The sequence below is a fragment of the Brassica oleracea genome, chromosome C2, assembly GCF_000695525.1.
Source record: "Brassica oleracea var. oleracea cultivar TO1000 chromosome C2, BOL, whole genome shotgun sequence".
Taxonomy (NCBI): domain Eukaryota; kingdom Viridiplantae; phylum Streptophyta; class Magnoliopsida; order Brassicales; family Brassicaceae; genus Brassica; species Brassica oleracea.
The window spans coordinates 52,166,442-52,176,716 of NC_027749.1; the positions used below are offsets into that span (position 1 = coordinate 52,166,442).

General features: G+C 34.0%; 1 protein-coding gene across 1 annotated transcript; it reads left to right on the top strand.

Moving 5' to 3' along the window:
- The first annotated feature begins 538 nt into the window (after nt 1-538).
- On the top strand, nt 539-6,415 carry LOC106327036 (cellulose synthase A catalytic subunit 6 [UDP-forming]-like). Its single transcript, XM_013765034.1, has 12 exons — nt 539-840; nt 1,230-1,616; nt 1,698-1,803; nt 2,089-2,254; nt 2,333-2,599; nt 3,054-3,399; nt 3,464-3,601; nt 3,660-3,998; nt 4,068-4,347; nt 4,418-4,614; nt 4,918-5,268; nt 5,631-6,415. The coding sequence occupies exons 1-12, from the start codon at nt 760-762 to the stop codon at nt 6,210-6,212; spliced, it is 3,240 nt and encodes a 1,079-aa protein (XP_013620488.1). The 5' UTR covers nt 539-759; the 3' UTR covers nt 6,213-6,415.
- The last annotated feature ends 3,860 nt before the right edge of the window (nt 6,416-10,275 follow it).

Sequence of the window (10,275 nt, forward strand, 5' to 3'; positions counted from 1 at the left end):
CTACTTCCAAACATAGCTAATAAACTAAATGATTAATAGATTTGAATATAAATTTTAAAACTAAAAAAAAGACACTAATTTGGTTATTGTTTTGAAATTTTGGATACAATTTTAGTTAATGTACAAAACAAAAAGCTTGAAAAGTTTTTCAACTGTGTAACAATCCATAATTATATGTATATTATCTGATCTCTAAGCTATGTGTAGCATTAATATAAATATTTTGAATAAAATGAGAGAAGTAAACTAAAAATATAAGCTTAATTATACATATATTCGGTTATTTTCGGATATCCATTCGGGTTCGGATATTACTCATTCAGGTTCGGATATCCAAACTCTCCCAACTCAATACCCGTTCAGGTATTTTGCTACTTCGGTTCGGATTTCGATCCGGAATTTTTCGGGTATTGGGTTCGGATGCGGCTTCGGATATCGGGTAAAATGCTTATGCCCAATTTTAACTATTCAAATCACTCTTGTCCCTCTCTCTTCATCATTACATGTTTATTAAAAAACAAATTGGCCTTAGCCTTAATCATTTGCAGCTTGCGCCTCTCTCTCTTCCACCATTGACTCTCTCTCTCTGGAATCAATCCTTTATTTATGTGACTGTTTACACTTTCACAACAATAAAAAAAGGTTGTGGAAGTAGTAACCTCTGTTATGGACTGTGGTGGATCTCTCAGAACCACCGAGCTTCCCTGAGTTGACACCGATCTGTGAGATCCAGAGAGATTTGCTTAGCGTTCCGACAACATGAATACCGGTGGTCGGTTAATCGCCGGTTCTCACAACAGGAACGAGTTTGTTCTGATCAATGCCGATGAGAATGCCAGAGTAAGATAAGAGATCTCCCAATTGTTTCCAAAGTATCTCTCTTTCGATCTGGGTTTCTCTGTTCCTGTCCGAAAGTCTTTTCCTTTTTTTGTTTTCTGGATCTGGGTTTGACCCGTCGAATTCAATTATGATTTTATAGTTTCTATTAGATTCAGTACATTAATTTAATCTAGAACAGTTTCTGTCGGTGGGGAAGGTTTGTCCGAATTTGACTTTGTCTGAATCCTCCAATTTCTTCAGACAACAGTTTGTTTCCACTTGGCGACACTAATAAGTACGATCAGAACCTGTCATTGTGAAAGTGTTAGAGATTGTGTTGTTTAAGTAGCGAATCCGACGTCGTTTTACTATGATCGGATGATTTTTAAAATGCTGTTGTAATTGTGCAGATAAGATCAGTGCAAGAGCTGAGAGGACAGACATGCGAAATCTGCAGAGACGAGATCGAATCAACCGTCGAAGGAGAACCGTTCGTGGCCTGCAACGAGTGTGCCTTCCCTGTGTGTAGACCTTGCTACGAGTACGAGAGACGAGAAGGCAATCAAGCTTGTCCTCAGTGCAAGACCCGTTACAAGCGGATTAAAGGAAGTCCGAGGGTCGAGAACGACGAAGAGGAAGATGACGTTGATGATATAGACAATGAGTTCGAGTACGGGGGCAATGGGATTGGGTTTGATCAGGTCTCTGAAGGTGTGTCGGTGTCTCGTCGCCACTCCGGTGATTTGGATTCAGCTCCTCCTGGCTCTCAGATTCCACTCCTGACTTATGGAGACGAGGTTAATAAGTCTCATTAGCTTATCACAAGACATCTTTAAGTAACTTTATCTAAATTTTTTGGGGTTTTGTTTTTATCACAGGACATTGAGATATCGTCTGACAGACATGCTCTTATTGTTCCTCCTTCACTTAGTGGTCATGGCAGTAAAGTCCACCCGGTTTCTCTCTCTGACCCAACCATTGCTGGTAAGTTCTTGCATTTTAACTACTTAACTAGTTTTTGACCCGCGCGGTTAAAATTTATTTATTGAAAACTAAAAATATACGTATGTATACATTTGTTTTTAAAGCATAGATAATTAACTTAAAATTTGTATAAATATAATTTTATGAAAAATAAGTAATTTGTGTATAGTAGTTTTATTTATATTTTTAAGTTTAAAATTATAATCTAAATGTATTTTTAAGTACTTAAATGAGAGTATTATCAATGATTACTGAGTTTTTTCAGTTGCTTTGTGTAAATTGCAGCACATCCAAGACCAATGGTACCTCAGAAAGATCTTGCGGTTTACGGTTATGGAAGCGTGGCTTGGAAAGATCGTATGGAGGAATGGAAAAGAAAGCAGAACGAGAAACTTCAGGTGGTTAGACATGAAGGTGATCCTGATTTTGAAGATGGTGATGACATCCCAATGTAAGAAACATTACACACTTTTTGTTTATGTCTCTGTTCCGTTCCTTATGAAGCATTTTTTTGTGTGTGTATTGTTAGGATGGATGAGGGAAGGCAGCCATTGTCTAGGAAGATCCCAATCAAATCAAGCAAGATTAATCCGTACCGGATGTTGATTGTTCTGCGTCTTGTGATTCTTAGTCTCTTCTTCCACTACCGTATTCTCCACCCGGTCAAAGACGCATATGCACTGTGGCTTACCTCTGTGATTTGTGAGATATGGTTTGCTGTTTCTTGGGTTCTTGATCAGTTCCCTAAGTGGTACCCAATCGAACGAGAAACATACCTGGACAGGCTCTCATTAAGGTAACTTGAAACACACACACAACACTTGTTAATGTTAAAGACTTGTTTTTTGGTCACCGTTCTCTAAAACTCGGTCTTAAACAAAACATTTTTTCTTAAATAATATTTATAAAAATTCGGTCTAGACACCCGCTTAATCAATAATTCTCTATAAAATGTCTAATTACCGGCTAACGATTTATTGGGTTTTGGTAATATAATTTTTACAAATTAAAAATAATCGGTTTAGACGCCTGCCTAATCAATAATTCCCTATAAAGTGTCTAATTATACCCTCTAATGATTTCTTGAACATTGGTTTTGGTAAAATGATTTTTACAAATTAAAAAAAAAAATCGGTTTAGACACCCGCCTAATCAATAATCCCCTGTAAAATGTCTGATTACGGTTTAACGATCTCTTAATAATTGGTTTTGGTAATATTAATTTTTTACATTTTTTTTTGTGTTTGCAGATATGAAAAAGAAGGGAAACCATCAGAACTATCCCCTGTAGATGTATTCGTCAGTACAGTGGATCCTTTAAAAGAGCCTCCGCTCATTACAGCCAACACTGTCTTGTCTATCCTCGCAGTTGATTACCCGGTTGATAAAGTTGCTTGTTACGTATCCGACGACGGTGCTGCTATGCTCACTTTCGAAGCTCTTTCAGAGACAGCAGAGTTCGCGAGGAAATGGGTTCCTTTCTGCAAGAAGTACTGCATCGAGCCGCGTGCCCCTGAGTGGTACTTCTGCCATAAGATGGACTACTTGAAGAACAAAGTCCATCCTGCATTCGTCAGGGAACGGCGAGCCATGAAGGTTACTACTTACTTAATTGCTTCTTTATAATGGGGTTGGATACTGATTGTGTGGTTTTTGACAGAGAGATTATGAAGAGTTCAAAGTTAAGATCAATGCTTTAGTTGCAACGGCGCAGAAAGTGCCTGAGGAAGGTTGGACTATGCAAGACGGCACGCCTTGGCCTGGTAACAGTACAAGAGATCATCCCGGCATGATCCAGGTGAGTCTTTAAACCTTTCTTTGTAATGTTTTTTGTGTCTGAAACTTTCTTGTAATAGGTTTTCCTTGGAAGTGATGGCGTGCGTGACGTCGAAAACAACGAGCTGCCTCGTTTGGTTTACGTCTCTCGTGAGAAGAGACCTGGATTCGATCACCACAAGAAGGCTGGAGCTATGAACTCTCTGATACGAGTCTCTGGTGTTCTATCAAACGCTCCTTATCTTCTCAACGTGGATTGTGATCACTACATCAACAACAGCAAAGCGCTTAGAGAAGCAATGTGTTTCATGATGGATCCTCAGTCAGGAAAGAAGATCTGTTACGTTCAGTTCCCTCAGAGATTCGATGGGATCGATAGGCATGATCGGTACTCAAACCGCAACGTCGTGTTCTTCGATGTAAGTAGTACTACATACATTCACCATCTTCTTGAACATCCAACTAATGAATCTTTTTGGTTCTTGCAGATCAATATGAAGGGTTTGGATGGGTTGCAAGGACCTATCTATGTCGGAACAGGTTGTGTTTTCAGGAGGCAGGCGCTTTATGGATTTGATGCGCCGAAGAAGAAGAAGGCGCCGCGTAAGACATGTAACTGCTGGCCAAAATGGTGTTTCCTTTGCTGTGGTTCGAGGAAGAACCGTAAGGCGAAGACGCTGGCTGCTGCTGATAAGAAGAAGAAGAATAGGGAAGCGTCTAAGCAGATCCATGCGTTGGAGAATATTGAAGAGGGTCCTGTCTCCAAAGGTATGTACACTACAGTTCTTGTTTGTGTTTTAACTCGTTTGGTGTTGTTGCTGATGAAAATGTTATATAGGCTCTAATGTAGAACTATCAAGCGAGGTGATGCAACTGAAGTTGGAGAAGAAGTTTGGGCAGTCTCCTGTTTTTGTTGCGTCTGCTCGTATGCAGAACGGTGGGATGGCTAGAAACGCTAGTCCTGCTTGTCTGCTTAAAGAAGCTATCCAAGTTATTAGTTGTGGATATGAAGATAAAACTGAATGGGGCAAAGAGGTACGCAGCTCCTGACTTTTCTACACATTTTCTTGTAGGGGGTGTTCAATTCAGGTCCGGTTCAGTTATTTTCGGTTTATAAAAATTAGGTACTATATTAGAACCGTATCTATTTTGGTTTGGTTTTATTTTATATCAAACCAATAACGTTTATTCGGTATTACCAAATCCAAACCACTTACTCTACTTCTGTTTGGTTTTAATTGGTTCGGTTTTAGGGATTGAACAACTCCTATTTTCTTGTATTTATGCAATAGATTCTTGATTTTGATGATGACCCTTTTGTGACAAAAAAAAACACAGATTGGGTGGATCTACGGTTCTGTTACAGAAGATATTCTCACGGGTTTCAAGATGCATTCTCATGGATGGAGGTCTGTTTACTGTACACCTAAGTTACCTGCTTTCAAAGGATCAGCTCCTATCAATCTTTCAGACCGTCTTCATCAAGTTCTTAGATGGGCGCTTGGGTCCGTTGAGATTTTCTTGAGTAGGCATTGTCCTATTTGGTATGGTTATGGAGGTGGTTTGAAGTGGCTTGAGAGATTGTCTTACATTAACTCTGTGGTTTACCCTTGGACCTCTCTCCCACTCATTGTGTACTGTTCTCTCCCTGCCATCTGTCTCCTCACAGGGAAGTTCATCGTTCCCGAGGTAATTCTATCATCATGAGCTCTCAAAGTATGCATGCGGGTTTGGCTGGTCCGGGTTATTTGGGTTTTTGGTTAGTTCAGTTCAATATAAATGTTACAAATTAACCTGAAATAAAGTTCGATTTGGTATTCGGTTAGTTTGTTTTTTTTGAAAATTCTACCGAAATTTTTGATTTCGGCTTTTGTTTAATTTTGTTAAAATTTCAGATAAATTCTGTTAATTTTGGTTAGTTCGTTTATTTCGGTTCGGGGTTTTTTGTATGGTTCGGGTATAATTTGTTTTTTAAAGGAAGAAAACCGAAATTTTGGTTCGGTTCAAACTCTCAGGCCTAATTTAAACTGTTCTTGTTCCTTATTTTGCAGATTAGCAACTATGCGAGTATCCTCTTCATGGCCCTCTTCTCGTCCATTGCAGTAACTGGTATTCTCGAGATGCAATGGGGGAAAGTGGGTATCGATGACTGGTGGAGAAATGAACAGTTTTGGGTCATTGGAGGTGTCTCTGCTCATCTCTTTGCTCTCTTCCAAGGTCTTCTCAAGGTTCTTGCTGGTGTAGACACTAACTTCACGGTCACATCAAAAGCAGCTGATGACGGAGAGTTCTCAGACCTTTACCTCTTCAAATGGACTTCACTTCTCATCCCTCCAACGACTCTTCTCATCATAAACGTCATCGGAATCGTAGTGGGAATCTCTGATGCTATAAGCAATGGATATGACTCATGGGGACCGCTTTTTGGAAGGTTGTTCTTTGCACTTTGGGTGGTCATTCATCTTTACCCTTTCCTTAAAGGTTTGCTTGGGAAACAAGATAGAATGCCGACCATTATTGTCGTCTGGTCGATCCTCCTGGCCTCTATTCTTACACTTCTTTGGGTGAGGGTTAATCCGTTTGTGGCGAAAGGTGGTCCTGTTCTTGAGATCTGCGGTTTAGACTGCTTGTGATTTGATCAAGAGAGGTTAAGTACCTCTTTAAGACTATGATTTAATTTTTGTTTACGTGATTGTTATTCTTGCAAGAATGTGTTGTAGATATAGATGAAAGAAGGTTTGATGTCTATTTGTTTTGTTCTTTGGTCGTGAGAGAAAAAGATTTGTCAAGTTATTCTTTAATTGAATACTTCTGATCTCTTTTGAATATTACACAAGAATTGTTTCAATCGGTAATATTTTTACGAAAAAAACTTTTGATTATCTTTATTCGAAGGAAAATGTGTGTTTCTCTGATTTAGTAATTACAATGATTATCTTTAACTGAATGGCCCACGAGTATTAAACACGCTCGACAATTTGTTTTTTTTTTTTGTGTTTTAACTATGTTTTGACAAGTGACAGGGTGCTTTCATTTCAGCAAGCTGCACCATTGAGGATTAGTTTAGTAGATACATATGAAATGGACAACTTTTCCAGTATTGTTATTATAGAAAACGTGATTCGTTTTGTCACATCTCAACAAGAAGACACGTGTGTATGAATGTATATAATGTCTACTGTTCATTTGGCTGCTGAAATATAAATGTGGGACTTGGGGTTGTACGTACGTAAGTGACACAGTAGCATAAGGATCTATGGAATGTTAACTCAGATAGTAGTATTGGTTATTATTAGTTGTGATGTGATATTCAATTTGACGGTTGATTCTTTTTAGGATATTGTTTTGATCGAAATAAAATAGTGGTTGACTTGTCGGTGTTGAGAGTTGTCTGACTATTTTTGGCAAAGTCAGCTTTCTTTCTGCCGCATGTTATATAGGATTTTAGTATACTTTGATTTTCAGTGCTCTTGTATAAGCGGTCTGATGATAAGTCTTAACCTTTGCATGTATATATGAATTGATCGAGTTTTTAAATTGGTTAAAATATATTAAAGAATGTTTACCCTGTTTAGTGAGAACCCAAATTTGAATTCTGTTTCATTTCTATATATATCAACATGCAAATATAAAACACCGTACGTGCTGGATACAATGTATCAATATAATGTATTTTAATATATTAACAAAACGATAAATATGAATTGACCGAGTTTTAAATTGATTAAATAAAGATTGGAGAATGTTTACCTGTTTAGTGAGAACTCAAATTTGGATTCTGTTTCATTCATATATATCAACATGCAGATATAAAACAGCGTGCTGGATACAATGTATCGACGTAATGTTTTAATATTTAGAAAGATGTAACAAAAACGACATAAGCGTTACCTAATTAGTAGGAGTTTTCTTTTGGTAAAGTCCATATATAGTAGCTAGTATTTAAAAATAACATAGTAGAATCCGAATTTTCACGTCGACAAACATCTTTTCAAAGCATATTTTAGTTATATGTTTCTGCGACTAAAGCTGTATTATTATTAAATGATTAATAATCCGTAGTTCCGTACAAATAACCTCTGGCTATTTCAATTAATTATTAGACGACTATCAAGTTGTGATGCCAAATTGCCAATTGTTGAGGATATTTATATACAAGTGGCAAATGGCAGTAGCTTTCAGATTTTATCTTTTAATTAGTAAGTAGTTAAGTACATATAGATCGAAATGAAAAATGAAAAGGTTAAACATAACTATTATTCCCTTTTTCATACGAATATTTTTTCTTTAATTTGTCCTATGAAGATATGAAGATACATTAAACGTCCACAAGTTATCAACCAAATAAAGTAATTTTCCCATTGAATATATACGATTTTGGTGCCTTTGTGCATAAATTATGGATGTGATTGGTTGAAGCCGTAGCTTTCTATTTTTTGCTCTAAGATTTAGGTTTTAAATTTTTAGTTTTGGCTTTAATTTATTTTGCTGTAGAAATTTTTTCAGAGTACTAGCAAGCTCTAGAGAAAGTGCTTTCTAAATCTAACATATTTCATATTTTAATGTTTTGGTTTTGGATTCAATTTTAAAGATAAAAGTATGATTGCTTTTAAAAATGGATGTAGAAATTAAAAGTCTGTCTACATCTTCTGAAATAAAAGCATGATTGCTTTAAAAGATGGCTCTAGAAATTAAAAAGGATGTCCACATCTTCTAAAGACACTACCAATCACCCCTATATGATATTAGTTGTATTAAAATGAATGTGGTATGCCGTAGAAACATTATGCTACAGTTGAAGGCAAAACAATAGTAGTATGCTGTAGAAACATTATGCTATAGAAACAGTATCCTTTCAAAAATGCAATTAATATTGTGATTGGTAGAGCAGTAAATGATATATATATATATATATATATATATATATATATATATATAATTAGTATATCATATATAATTAGCTTATTTCTGAATAATATAAATATATTATATATTATATTTATATTTTAATTTTTATATTTTTATTGGCAATAATCTATATTTTAAATGCAGAATAATTTTATTAAAAAACAATTTTTATTTTTATTTTTCAAAATTTTAAATTTATTTAAAGTTTTATTTTTAAAATTTAAAATTTTATTTTTAAAAATTTTAAATTTATTTAAAAAATAATATTTTAAATTTTAAATTTTAAATTTTTTTTATTTTATTTTAAAAAAATTAATACGAATTTTATTTTTTATTTTTAAAAAATATAGTTTTTGTATATAAATATAATTTGTGATATTATTATATAAAATAAGTTAATTTTATTAAATTATTATAAAGATTTTATATATTATATATTCAAATGCTCTATTAAAAACTTTATATGAAAACATTGATTAGAGAGCATTTGAAGAGCATTTGTATCGTTTAAATAGCAATTTAGGCTTCTACCTACTAGTTTGATACGATATATTACTTATCTTAATCTATTAAAACAGGAGTACAAATTTGAATTAACCCTGATTATTCCTAAATATTTACAATTTAATGCCACTGAAGTTATAAATATTATTTACTTTAATTAATGTTGTATTTTCCAATTAATAAATGCATTTTCCTAATTCTAATTCTTACCTACAAAAACAGAAACAATTAATTGAACGTAATCTGTTTTTATTAACTAAACTACAGTGTGAGAAATCTCAGGAAAATGAAATCCTTTTCCTCCAAACTAAAACCTGCAGCTTTCTTATTCACCTATAGCTCATGAACTTGTATACAGAGCAATGGAACATAACTTAGTTTTTTTTTAAACAAAAATCATGACTTCGAGTCTTCATTGCTATATATCATACATATATTAATAATTATTCCTCCACAAGTCCAATGTTCAATCACGTTCTAATTGGTATCATATTATTGTAACCTTCAATCACGTTCTAATTGGCATCATATTTTTGTAACCTATAACTGAGATAGATACATATTTATTTCTTTATGAATAAAATTCAAATCATCTATACAAATCGATTTTCTAATCTTTCTAAACAAACCAAATCAATAAATTCAGAATCAAAACAGAATATCTTTTATTAGTCTATCCAAACCTATAATCAATGTCGGAATCTTTACTATACCTATAAAATATAGAAACTATAGCCTAAATTTTCGCTATTTATTATATTTATGTAAATAATATATCATCTAAAATTGTTTCGAAATCAATTCTTCATCCCCTGACATGCGGAAGAGTCAACAGTAGATTCAATATTTTTTGAATAATTTGTATCCCAGCAGTATTTTTTTTTATAAAACATAAGCCCAAAATAGTTTGGTATATGTTAAATAATTTTTTGACACATACATACCGATAATTTTCTATTTCTTATGATTTTAATTGAGTAAAGTGTTTTGTATATCTATCATAATTTCTAAACTCCTATGTAATATAAATTTTTGTAATATTTTTACTATTAGATTTGGAAATATTTTATTCAATTACTTCAAAATCTTTTTAATATTAGATTTTGAGGTATTTTAATATTCGAGTTAGACATCTATCTTATTAAATTAGTACTTTTATAAATTGTTTAGAAACATGGATAACAAAATAAATAAATAATATAATGTTGTTTGGAAACATGGATAACAGTATATTAAGAAAAAAAAAAGTAATAGGCTTATCTTATTAAGAAAAATTGGAAGTCC